Source organism: Pseudopodoces humilis, chromosome 10, assembly GCF_049639895.1.
Source record: "Pseudopodoces humilis isolate 2021_Gansu_Grassland_sample_001 chromosome 10, ASM4963989v1, whole genome shotgun sequence".
NCBI classification, from domain to species: Eukaryota; Metazoa; Chordata; class Aves; order Passeriformes; family Paridae; genus Pseudopodoces; species Pseudopodoces humilis.
Window position 1 is genome coordinate 25,263,097 of NC_142209.1, and position 14,196 is coordinate 25,277,292.

A 14,196-nucleotide genomic window follows, 5' to 3' on the forward strand; every position below is an offset into this window, starting at 1 on the left:
CACAAAAGATGCCACTTGTCTTATTTTATCTTATGGGTGTTTATTATGTATTAGCATTAACATGGTTATTTGCATGGGAGAAGGAATTTTTCTTTTTTTCATTTCTCCCCACAGAAGTTCTCCAAAATACTCTAAGACATTCCTATAACAGCATGCAGATACAAAAAATATAAGTTTCGTTAGAAAAGAATGAATGAATGATTGGCAAAAGGAATACACAATTTAAATAAACAAAGTGTTTCTTACACAAAGATAAGGATACTCCCTAGGAGAATGTTCAAAACTTTGCATTTGCTCTTGTTAATTATACACTTCATCTTCAAAACCAGGGAAAAATGTAAAGTATTTTTAATTCATTTTCCACATATATATAGCACATCTATTAATAAAATAATCTTTGGGTTTAGTATAATACATTTTACAGCCTGATAAGCACAGCATTACACAAAAAGTAATATGGTTGTATCATTTACTGTGCTCCTCTCATTTAACATAATATCTGTAACAGCCTGCATCTTCTCACAATATTCTAACTTTACATTACTACAAAACACAGTTTCATAGATTGTAAAGGTCTATACAAGGAATGTATTTTAATACAGAAAACTTGACACTATCACTGCACTTTTCTTCAAAAATATTCTTTTCTTTCTTTTGACATTTTTTTGGCTTACACAACAGGGTGCCAAACATTTGTGACAGCTTACAATAGAAAAACAATATTGCTTTTAGTTAACAATGTTAGCTATGAATATATATTGACAGCATTTTCACTGCAGATTTGCTGCCAACATAATACAAAGCAAATAGCATTCAATATGTTGGAACACTCAGGGGAATTAAAGAGTTTCAAAAACAAATTTATGGCATTAGGTGCTGAATGCTAAATCTAATGAAAATGCAAATTCAAAAGTATCTCCTGCACATACTTCATGCAAAGGAACACAGTTTGGCAAAGTGATAAAATTAAGATTGTTTAAGTCAGGAGAAAATTATGTTAAAATGCCTCTGCTTGTTTGTCTTTTTATAAAGCCAGTTTTACCACAAAGATTAATTTTTTTCCAAAATTCTTTCTGCTTTTCTTCCTTGAAGTACATCAGAGAGAGATCATAAAAAAACCTCTGAATTCAAAATGCTCCCAAATGTTTTGAGAAAATACAACTACATTATTGTATAATTTTAATATTTGTAGCTTAACTACTAATCATATACAAACCCAAGCGTCACTGTTCCCTTGAAACAACAGAAGCTGAGTTTTCCACCCCAATCTGTACATTTATTATTATCTACAAAACAAGCAAAGGAGTGCACAGAAATTATGATTTAAATCTTATTAAAATACAGTAATTTACTGCAACACTAGTTTCATCTTCTATATATTAAAATGTATTTTGAAAACCAACCTTTATTGACTCTGCCTTATAAATGACATGACACTAATTGTTTTTAAACCGTTCACAAAGCAAATTAATGGAGGTTAACAATATCACAATGTTAAGTAAGCAAAAATTTATCAGATTTTTTAGTTGTTGAAATAATATTTTTTATGAACTTTTAGGTGAACTTTATATTTATCATGACTGAACCATAACAAGCTGTTCAATACTTATATCTAACAGTCCTTGTAAGACATAAAAATATCTAAGTTTTAAAATAACTTGTTTAGATAGATATAAAATTATATTGCTATAAAAACAAATTCTTCATAGGTTGCACTCTAGTATTACTGAAGGCATTTTTTACTCTCTAAATAACAAAGAAAATAGGAAAATAAAAAAGGAAAAGTATTTGTAGAACAATATTTAGGTTTAAGCACTGAAGTGTAAAATTATTATAACCCATAATTATCAAACCCGCTATAACACACGGAAATTTATGAATTTCAGGTTTATTAGAAAGCTGAATGAAACACATTTTAGGATTAAGCTTGGCCATCACACACAGTTTTCCATGAGACTCATACTACTTGCATTACAGAATAGCCTAAACTGCAAAATTATACAGTACTTCCCACTCTGGCGAGAGAGCCACAACTCCACATTTAGATCTGCAAAGGAAAATCAGGAAATGCAAAGCTTCCCTTTTGCTCAGCTATGAATTTCAAAACGTGCTTTCGAGCTCACCCAGTGCAATATGGACCTGTATTCTACAAGCATCAAATGAGCTGATTTTTTAGAAGCTGAAAGACTCTTAAACTGGTGAAGATGAGATAAACACAGTTAATTTGTTAACGTCTATTCTGTCTCTTTTCACTAACTGTCAAGGAAATCATATTTTACATTTTCTTCAGTATGTGCTTGGAAAGGATTTCCCAGTAACCTACACTAAATCTCACTGAAGGGTGACAACAGAAATCAATATGTGTCTCTGAAGAATAATCTAGCCAAACATTTACATTTAGAAAATTCATTTGTATCTATGCATGAGAAATTCCTGGCAAAAAAAAAAAAAAGAAATTATCTCCCTGCATACATGCTATCTCTTTTTATAGGCTAATTTTTATAATGAACAGGCTTTAAATCAATAAAATAAATATATATAACTCCATGTAAAAAAAAACAATTGACCTAGGTAGGTAACTATATTAACCTCTGGTTCAGAGAAATCCTTCGCAGCCATCGGGAAGAGACAACCCACAAGGAACAGCTATTGTATTTTCATCCTGGATATTCCAAAGCCATGGAATTGCCATTCCACATGCCTGCCAGGAAGGATATTCGGTTTAATCTGGCTATTGAGGAGATTCTAAACCTAACACTGGAGGTACTCAGCATCACTGTCGAATTTGCAGGGCCAGGAAATGCCCTGCCATGGACCCCACAACACTCTGTAGTGCTCTGATTTTGGGATTAGTTTTGCCCACAGAGTTCACAGAAGATCAGAACATGAACACACAATGAGCTGCAAAGCTGCAATTCTGCTTCCCTGCATCACTCTGAGTGTGATATGGTCCTGCATGAAACCATGCAAAGGGAAAGGAAAACCTGCCAGGAGAATCTGCACATTGTTGTAATATGTTACTTTTGTTAAAGTTTTAATAAACATCTTCTGCGAAGCTTCATGAGAATTTTCAGAGGGACAATGAATACAACACCCTTCAAAAATTATGCTACATAATTAGAAAATTAAATAAGTGTTCTGTAGAGGACCATCAGTTCAAGACAGAAAAAATTGCAATTCTAATAAAAGCTTGTTACAATGTTCAATGTTAAGACTCTGAATTCATGGACTTTGGTGTTCAGTAGGACAGTATGTATATTAAGTGGGCAAAAATTTTGGTAACAATACTCTTCTCAAAGTTGAAAATTATGATAAGGAAGTGGTTGCCCAACTTGCTGTCTCTTATTTCGGAAAACTATTAGGGGAAAAAAAAGCCTATTAAACAGAAACCACAACTCTGCTCAGTGACTGGCTTAGAGAAAACAAATATTTTGGGGCAGATTATTTGTATTCCTTATACCAAGCTACTAAAAGCTTCAGAAAGATTATCCTTTCTATTACAATGTAAACGCCATTCAGCAACATGCACTAGATTTAGCAGAAATACATGCAGTTGTTTTAAATCTATGCTGAATGTGTTCCACTGTATATACATCCTCTAGTAAAAGGAGTAATAAAAACTCATTTCTACTTGAAAAAACCTGCCGAGTTTTAGTTCCTACATAACATAATGCATATTTAGACTATCATGTTATTCTGTAAAAGATGTCCAAACAAGATGATTTGATGTTGGAATAGTCATCTCAGAACAACCAGAGCAATGTAAGGTAAAATAATTGTCAAGTCAATCTCTAGCTTACACTTTATTGCAGAAATAAATTGAACTCTGCTCCAGCTTTTTGACACGTAATTCTGATACTAATGGGTTCAAATCCATTTCTCTTTGCTCTCCTTCCTAACAGGAAGCCTCATGCAATACTGTGTCAGAAATCTACCAGTTACTGGCTAATGTTTCCCTTAAATAAAAAGTCTCTGCCTGTAATAGTATTAACAGCTGCCATCAGTTTACAGTAATGAGCCACAGTTCATCATGGTAGTGCTACTATGAAAATTAGAAGCTTCCATGGAGCTTCTCAAATCACAAAAAAAATTACCAGAGCCATCCTGATCTGTGGTGTAACAGCAGATGTTGCCTATCCAGGGTGTACAGGTCAGATCCTAAACTGGGGGAACTGTGCTCGATCATCAGAATCACTCAGCTGATTATTCTGCATTTTGTATATAAAATATACCAGCTCTATGTTGAGAGTCAGTTTATAAATACAGTGTTAATTTTCCTTAATTTCTCAAAGCAAAAAAACTTGCACAGTCATTTTACAGAGTATTTCACAGCCGCTTCAATAGATAAATTAAAGATCTAGATATATGTTGCTGGAAGAAACAACAATTTAACTATATATAATATAGTTTCTTGGGTAACCTATACAGTCTTCCAGTTTCAATTAACAGTAAAAACAAACAAACAAACAAAAAGACAAGTAGCTACAAATCATGGCATTTTAATTTTATCTTCTCCCTAAAAAAATTGAAAGTGCATATCTTAATGTGTTATAGCTTCAGAGTTTTATAAACTAAGCACATATTTATAAGCAGTATAGCAAAGGAACAAAATATTTAATTGAGAACAGGATGGAATTTTTCTGAAGCATTTAATATTGTACGAGATTTGCTCCCTCAGAAATCAATGGGACACAGATTATTATGAATTTTTTTAAAAAATTAAAAATTTTTCTGAATTAAAAATATTAAAAAATCTAAAGACAGGAAAGTTCAAAACATTTCACCTTCACTTCTTCAATGTATGCTTCCAAATTCTGATATAAAGACTTTCCAGTCATAAAAGGAAAATGAAACCAAATTTGCATGGAAGACAATACACTCTAGAACTAAAAAAAGGAGTATTTAATCAGAAATCAAAAAGGTTTTAAATTGAAAATAAAAGTAAGTATGTCACATCACTGACATCAAGATCATCACAGTGCTGATTTTGTTGATGACATCTATAATGTATTTTTGACAATTTGAATGACAGATGCCACCACCATAGGAAATTAAACACACCTGGCCCTTAGGTGTAGGTAAAAGGCAGTGTTAAATCTGAAGAGTACAGTATGTCTGCAGTAATTACTGAACACTGGCACCTGAAATGTTCTTACAGACACCTGGAACAGAAAAAGTTTATTAATTTAATACTACCTTGCCAAGAGTGAATATTTCACCAGGACAGATGTTCTGGTAATGCTGACTATTTCAGGTGTTTACCAACCTACCTGCATTCATTAGCTTTCAAAGGATGATACCTGTCATGACAGCTTTGGATAATTTCATGGAGATGCACACTATATTGCACTTACCAAAGTTTCACATGCACCCTCAATCTATTCCAAGCACAACTGAATTATTGATCCAAAATAAAATTATACGTACTTGAAAGGATTCCAACTTGGAAGAATCATCATTTATAAATCTAATTTTATACATGACCAATATAGGCACAAGTTTCCAAAATGGTAACATTATTTTTCTTCAAAACTGCAGTATGTTCAATTGATTTTTCTTTTTTTAAATGTTGAGACGCACATGCAATCTATTTTAAATGTCATCACTTTGTTTCTTATTTAATTATCATTTCAAATGGTTTCCTCAGTAAGTAAATGATTACCTCAACTGCTATAGGTATCATCTAACCCTATGCACTTTTGACTTATGATAAAATTGTACCACTTTCCAACACAGGGATCAGTAAAACTACTTTTAAAAATACAAACGCTCCTTTGAAATAATCCATTTTGGTTTTTAATACAAACTTCAAATAATTCAAGCCCATACCTAACAAAAAGTAACAGACTCATATTACCAGGTACTATGGTACCACAAGGTCTTACAAAATTTGCATCCTGATTCTACCTCCATCCTTCTTTTCCCATTTTTTTTTTCAAGTTGAAGGGCATGTGCTACTCAAAGAAATAATCTGCTTATCCTGTAGTAAAGCTGTTACTAAGAATATATTATCCAAATTCACTCACCTCAGCCTCTCGTGTTTTCTAGGCAGCTAGACATACACTTATGCACATGTTTATATATAAAATATACATATGCATACAAACACTGCTTTAAGGAACTTGGCCAGTGCAGGATATGCAGTGCAACACTGTCGTACACAGGGATGCCATCGGATTAAACAAAAAACAACTTAAAGTTCAGACTTCTGCTGCTTCTGAATTCCAAAAGGAATCCCAAAGGATGTAAACACATAACCCTAATTTTGCTCAGCTGTTGTCATATTTGCTAGCGAACACCAAAGAATTTTCACTGAAACCATTCTCTAATTCAGATTCATTTCTTTTACTTGATTTTTCCTGATGAAAATGTTTCAAGACACTTTGTCTCCTTTTTAATCTTCGAATAATTAGAAAAATTATTGTAACTTCCACCTTTATGCAGTATTTGCTTTCCTCCAAGGGAAAATAAATCATGGTATGATATGACATGATAATGATAAATGATAATGACTGACACACCCAGCAGTGTTAGATGCATGTCAAAGTTTAAATTTTGACCAAGTTCAGGCGCAAGAACTGAAATCCACAATTTGATAGATAAAGGGAAAACTTCACTCGCATATGAAACAAATAAAAATTTGATACTGCTCTAACTAAATCAATACTAACACTACAGTAAGCAGCAAATGGAAAGTTATAGCAGTGATGCTACACACAGTTACAGCTTGAAGTCAAAATGGGAATGTGAGCTGGTAGTGTCAGCTGGGTTACTGATACCCATTTAACCTCTCAAATATAGATGGTTTTCAAGAGAAGTATCAGAAGCAAGGAAAAAATAAATTCATATGACAAAACAAAACTGGGACATGAAAAAGATCAGTTTTTGCCTACCTGTGTAAACGGTGACTAAAATAGCAAAATACAGGAAGAGCTGGACGTCTCTTTCTAGTGGGCTTAAAATTCACAAAAGAGATAAAAAGATGGGTAATAGCTGAGGGCTTCCTTAATGGGGAAAATTCAAATAATCTACTGATTCCCCTTGTAATTCATTATAAACACGTATTTAGAGAGATTACAGGAGCTGACCAGAAGAGGATTAAGAAATTACTAATGTAAATTATTAATAAATGAGCGATATATACTTAATTTATTAAGATATATGCAGTGAAACATACTAGAGAAACTATGCATTTAAAGTTGGTTAGGAATTGTTGCAAAAAGTGCTTCATTCATTCATTTCAAATGTATTCACTTCAAAATTTCAGATTTGTACTCTTTTCATAAAAACATGACCTTTTACATATGCATCTTCCAAAGCTAGGTAAATGCAATATAGCCTTTAATGAACAGTAAAGAAAATATTTGTCTTCTCAAATGAGAATCTGGAAAGAGTATAAGACATTAGAAAGCATCTTGATACCAGTAACTTAAATCCCCAAATGACAGTAGAGCAAAACATGTCTGCTTAAGAAGAAGAAAGTAAAAAGGTAACCTGTTTCCAACTTTAGCCTGCTTTTGATGTCATATGCACTCCATCTTACTTTGGATGCAGCTTCTGCAGGAATTAACTGCAGAATGAGTTCTTAGGTCAGAAAAAAAGGTTGAGTACCTCAAACTATGCCTGCTTTTCTTTTTTTCCCCCCAGCTTCTCCAAAACATGTCAGTTGGTATAAAGAGGGACATTATCTCTCCCTACACACGTATCACTATTATCTTTAAACAAGCACAGCTGTAATATCATAAAGAAGCAGTTGTCTGCTAAGGATCATGGAGTTGTTTTAGCACAGTAAAAAGGGGCCTGAACATATTCTAAAATCCACTGTCAATAACTAATATTTCCTGAATATCTAATCAATTAAAGACAACAGAGATCTTACAGCCTTTTATATTTTACAAAACAGCGTAGGACAAAAAACCCAGAAAATTCTACAATGACAGTTCCATGCATTCATAATAATGTTCAGCTATGACAATCTCTGTCTTACCTGGGCATCCTGTTTACATTTCTGAAGAACAGGCTATCCTTTTTCCTGATCCATACCCACACATAAAAAACCCAAAAATGAGTCAAAATTCTAGTTTCAGTGCAACAGCAACTGAAGTAACAGAGAGAATGTCTTTGAAGTAAATAACATTTGGTTCTTTGATTTTAACCTCAATCTGGATTGATTTATTAACTGTAAGTAATGATCAAGTCCTAGCTGCCAAATATCCATTCTTCTCCTCTATCCTTCTTGGTATATTTTGTCAGTACCTTTGTGATGAAGAACTCCAAATGTGTTTATCAACACTTACAGAACAAAATTTGGCACTATTAGGAAACCCCTTCTGTTGGAAATTCTTTTTTTAATCTCAGTGAAAATACCATTTCTCAACATGATTCATCAGACAGCAGAGCTGCTCATGGTACACACACACACAGAATTTGTCATGAGGCCTAGATGTGCATTACTTAGTGGTATAATATGGCTGCTGTGTGTTAAATCAAAAATCCTCAAATATTTTTAATCTTTTTATCATTTTCTTGTACGTAACTCTTATCTCTTCTCAAATTGCTCAAAAGGAAATTTTCCAGGACAAATTTTTTTCCACTATGGTTACAGTATCTGGAACTGTGAGCGTCAAGCACTTGAGAAGAATTTCTGATTATGGCCCTCAAAAACAATAATCATTCTTTTTCACCTGTAAAATCCTCCAATATTAGTATACCAGCATATTTTTTATAATTTATCACACGTACACACATTTCTTTTTTTTCCCAAAAAGCTCAAATGAATCACTGTTGCTAGTAATAGCATTAAAGCCATTCTAGCTCAGAGGTAATCTTGCACCTGAAGCACTGTGTATTTAAAATACTTGAAATGCAATTGGGAGATGAAATTTGTTCATCCAATTTCTGGCTGCTCAGAGAAGAAATTTAGCAAAATCATAGATGGTGTTTTAAGGGCCATGGCTGAAGTGAATAGGAAGCAAACCCTGCCCAGCAAAGAGCATTATCAGGAATAGAGAGCAGCCTGTGACACATATATAATTAGAGAAATTGGAGGCTTTGCCCATGAGACCATGTGTTCCCCAGCAAATCCTATTTCCTTCACTCTCCCTTTCATGGATATGTATAAATTGTAAAAATCTATCTGTTTTCCTTACATATAACATATCAGTTTATTTTTTTCCAATATTGGTGTTAATTGAATTCACCAAACAAATAACAGAAAAGAATCATAGCTCAGATCTTTTCAGACAACTGACTTGCATGTCAGAAGCCATATAAGGAGACCAACAGACCAGATTTTACATCTTGCAGGTATCTTACATAATACTGGAATTAGCTATTTTTTTAAATCTTTTTTCCTTGTTAAAGAAAGTATAAAATAAAACTAACATAAAATGTCTGATGTGGAAGTCCAAATCATAAGGAGGAAGAAATTAATTTACCAACTTACAAATTTAAAAAACGTCTGTAGGTTCTACTTCAACATTGGGAAGTGAACATCAAATAAATCAAGTTTATGATAATTTTTTTAAAATAATTCTGGAAATATTAGGGCTGTCAGTGGCATGGTACAGAGCTTAGGTGTATAACCTATGAAGCACAACAGTAACCTCACACATATGTAATAGGAGCAAGGAAGCAATCACTCTGAACAAGACTTCTGTATGATAGGGAAAAACAAATTAGGCCTGAGTTTCCATAGTGATACAGCAACAAAAGGCTGCTGCAATTTCCAGCTGTCTATAGTGAGGTACTAACAGCAAAGGGAGTTGAGCCCCTTCTCTGTAAATTTGGATTAGCATACTCAGAATTATCCATTAAATTTTAGTTCCGCACTATAAAGAAAATATTGAAGGAACTGGAAGAGGAAGAATAATAATAAAAAACAAGAAGTTCTGCAAGAAGCAAAATTACTAAATGCTATGGATTTGGATTTCATGGTTGGATTCTCTGGTATCTTAAAAATGCAAATTCCAATGAGTACTTCCACCTATTCATCTCCTCTGTGGGTTCTCTGATGTTTAATAAGAAATGATCTCATACTATAGACTGTCTGCCAGTGGGAACACTAATGGGTCTCTTGCCCATCTGGCAGCCTGTTTTCCCGAAACTTACAGGAATTCCTCTCCAGTGGTGCTGAAACTGGCCAAGAGTTTAGAAGTTATTGAAGGAGAAAAGAGAGGAGAGGGATCAGCAGCCATACAAAAACCTAGACTAGCAAGTAGACAGTGTGATCATATAAGCCCTGCTTCCTTGGGAAACTGGGCTAATTACCAAAGGACTGAAAGATTCACTTATGATGAAAGTCCAAAGGCCCCAAAGCAGAAAAATACTTAAAAGGTAAAGTGGTCTATTGGATACAGGGCTGAAAGAACCAAGCATGATAGCTAGGTTGGGACACAAATGATGAGGAATGTTATAATTTACAGAAATATAAATGTTAGTCAGGGATGATGAGGATTTATTTGTACCAAGAGGAGTTATTACTAAGCAGAATTGCAACTGGGAATTGTGGGATTAAATAAAGGAAAGCTTTAGGCTAAAAATCAAGCAACACTGTAAGTGAGAGGAGTTTATAAAACAGTTTTGAGACATAGGAAATGGAAGCTCCATGACATAAAAAATTAAATGCAAAGAACCTGTTTTCTTATAGAACAATAATACATGGATGGTAAGATTGGCTGGAATTTCTAATTGGTCTTTCTTTTCATTCATAATTAGATTAATAACAAAAAATACATCACTAATAGATAATATGAAAACAAAAGTAGTTACTCTTTGTGAGTCCTTATCCAAATGGCTGAAACCAGACCTAATAGAGATAAATGTATAGATGTGCCTTCTTCACACATTACTTTCATGATGCATCAAAAATAAATACAGCATTATCCAGGTAATGATTTATAGAGAGCTATTAAAATATCTACTTCTACACACCCAAAGGTGATCAAAGGTCCTCTGTATTTGTATTAGTGCAACATTTTGAAGCAATACTGAATAATTTGCGCTTCCTCATTACTGTTTTCTAGTGAAACATAAAATAATCGAAATGCAGAAAACAGATTACATTACACAGTATGTTTGACGTAGCAACTTCTAACTTTCATTTAATGTAGCTGAGCTGCAATGACTAATGCTGCTCATGGCCTGTAGTATAAAGAGCTAAAAAGGGTTCCAGACTAGATTACGTCCAGGCAGGTCTCATCTTAACGGAAATTGGAGAGATGAGAAAAAGATTATAGGAGAACACATTATAAAAACAGACCTCACAAGTCAAACTTAATAGTGGAACCATTCTCTTTCATGTAGACAACCATGAAAACAAATATCCTGTAAGCACTAGATATATATTGTATCTTTCTACCCGATCTTTTTGCCTCCTTGAGACAGATTCCCATTCATCTCATGACTATATAATTTGATCATAGTTGAGTAAGGCACAGCAGGGGAAAGGGTCTGTCTGATAAAGTACCAGGCACCAGGACGATAGATAAACAATTTCATGATTTCCAGTTGTAACAGGAATGTTACAGTGCTGGATATTAAGATATTAGTCCCATAGGAATACAAATATTAAGCTTCTGCAGTTTTTTTCTCTCACTAAATATGTTTTATTTCAATTAAGTAAAAATGATAGACTGATTCTGATAAACTAAGGCAGGTCACCAGAACAAAATTCAAGGCACATTTGAAAAGTGAAATGAAATATTTTCCTTTTTCTTTTTTTTTATTTTTCAATGTGAAAGTTAGTATATAACTTTTAAAAGCATAGAAGTGAAAAAATAGAGCAAGGAAGTTTCTTTCTCAAGGGGCATCTTTACTGCAAAAAACATTATTTAAAAGTAAGTGAAACAGTTGCCTATCAATTTGCTTCACATTTAAACCTCCTCTTTCACAAGGGACACGTTGGCAAGCAACTCCTGTGCTACAAGTCACTAGGGAAATGCCTGTTTGCAAAGCTACCCCTTTGTTCTACATGTATTAAATGAAGGCTTGAGTGATAATATTTGAACAGCTATGATGGACTTTTTTTTCGTATATGAACACACATATTTGATTGGAATGCAAAAGCATAAATATATGGCAGCCATTATTAATACCAGTTCTGTTATTTGGCAAAAATTATACTGTCTTTGCAATTACCTCTTGTCTTGGATAGCTGGAAAGCATGGTCATACCCACTCCTGCTGATACCTGCTTTTATTTATAAAAATTCAAAGAACAAATATACATTTTAAAGAATTTTTTAGTTGCAAACCCTGGGCGTCATTTTTTTGTTAAAGGAAACATATTCTGGGGTAAGCGATTTTTGACGCTATCATACCAGTTCAATTTATTACCACTTACCTGTGATTCCTTCACGTTTTCCACAGTGAAGTTGAACCAGACTCGGAAGCGTGGGTTGCAGGTGTCTGGCCTAATGAAGAGGTCATACTCAAACTCTGTGACGTGGTCCACACGGCCAAGGTTCCCTGCCAGGAACAGATGAAACAGGTTGTGTTTTAATGAATGGCTAAACAACTGTCCATCAACAACAGTGAGAAATGTTTTTTAAACTTCTATCTCCGTTGGTTAAAATATACAAGTATAACAGGCCTTACAGCAGTTCAGAATTATTTTTAAAGGTAGTTCAGAATTATGTTTAAAAGCTAAATTGTAGTCATAAAATAAAATATGTAGCAGTAAGCTACATGCATAAGAATACACCAAAAAGAAGACAATAGAGACTTTTATTGTTCACTCAAATTGACCTTTTGTTTCCTCTTATCTGAATATTCCAATTATGTGTCCTAACATCCTTTTAATTGTTTCTGTTTTTCTTTTTTTTCACTTTTCTAATGATGTCTCTGCACGTCTTTAAATCCCCACCTGTTAGAATTACTTTCCAATTGCTGCTCTTGTTCAAGTCCCTGTAATATTAAAGAATCCCCAGATTTCTGCCTGGGCCCTCTGGCTGTTGCTTTAAGCATCCCTCTCTCACCACAGATGGTCCAGCCTTCATCTTCTCTGCGATTCAAAAACCACCTCAACCCTTTCCCTTCACCATTTACAGCCACTATCACCTCCTTCCAAAGACACAAATGAGATTCTGCTTCAGCTTGTTCCTAGTGAATTTCATGGAATAGTATTTTTAAATATAGTCAGAGCTCCATCGTCCCCTATGGCATTATTCATCAGGCAACCACACTGGCTATGGAAAACCCACTAAGTGCTTTTAAGTTGCTAAAATGGCATTTTTCCTTTGAAGTATGCCAGGATTTTTAGAGACAGGGTTTAGACTGTCCATTGCACTTATACACTACAAAAATAAGACTTTACATTTTCCTGATCCAATCCAAAACCCATCTCATCAGGTCTTGTAAGACAGGGCCACATTTTAGCTCACATGCTAAATTACACCTTCTAAAAAGTAGCACTGAAAATCTAGGTTTACAATTTCAAATATAATTTGAGGTTAGATATATATTTTTGTGTTGGAAATATACCATTGGGCTCTAATGTGCATTTATAAGGTTATTTGAGCTAAACAATTCCCTCCTCAGCAAGCCCCACTGCAGTCAATAGGACTGTTCTCTAGGAACACATTGCTCAATACCAACACAAGCAGCAAAATTCAGCTGATCTGCTGCTCTGGGCTGGAAAAGAAGCAGGAAAAAGACATTTTTAATTCTGTTTATCAATACAGTTCCAGGGTTTCTACCTCATCCTAAATTGTTTCTGGCTTTTCTAATGGAACATGTTTAATCTTCTCTATTTTTAATGTTATCCTCTACTTTCCTACCCACATCTTTCTTTTCATAAGAAAATTCTCTCCACTGCTTTCCTCTGCAGAGACCTGCTCCACGCTCTCAATCTGTTCCTGAGGGCTCGCCTCAAGGAGACACTTGGCATTGGAAATATTTGAAAAAACAGCTCTATTGTAAAGCCAGAATGCCTCTGCCAAACAGAAATAATGACACCTGCCGTGGTGGGTGTTGGTGCCCAGGTGCCGGCAGTGGGGCCACAGGCCCGGCTCTTGGAGCGGCTGTGCTGCCCCTGCCCATTCCAGCTGGTTCCTCCAGATGGCTCCAGAATGGCCTCACCCATGGCACAGCCCAGCCCCTCAGCCCAGGGGTAAAAATGTGTCCAGTGAAGGGCAAAATCCTACCCAGGCAGAGGGGCCAGGGAGCCTGAGGACAACAGGGGAGCGAGGAGGAAGAA

The 14,196-nt window shown here is 34.6% G+C and overlaps 1 protein-coding gene across 2 annotated transcripts in view; it reads right to left on the minus strand.

Annotated features, from left to right (window-relative positions):
• Positions 1-14,196, minus strand: part of LOC102112919 (AGBL carboxypeptidase 4) — an 878,734-nt gene that overhangs the window by 819,863 nt on the left and 44,675 nt on the right. For both annotated transcript variants that reach the window (XM_014250851.2, XM_088060383.1), the window contains exon 3: positions 12,343-12,467. In XM_014250851.2, coding sequence (XP_014106326.2) covers positions 12,343-12,467 — 125 coding nt within the window. The remainder of the gene's footprint in view (positions 1-12,342; positions 12,468-14,196) is intronic.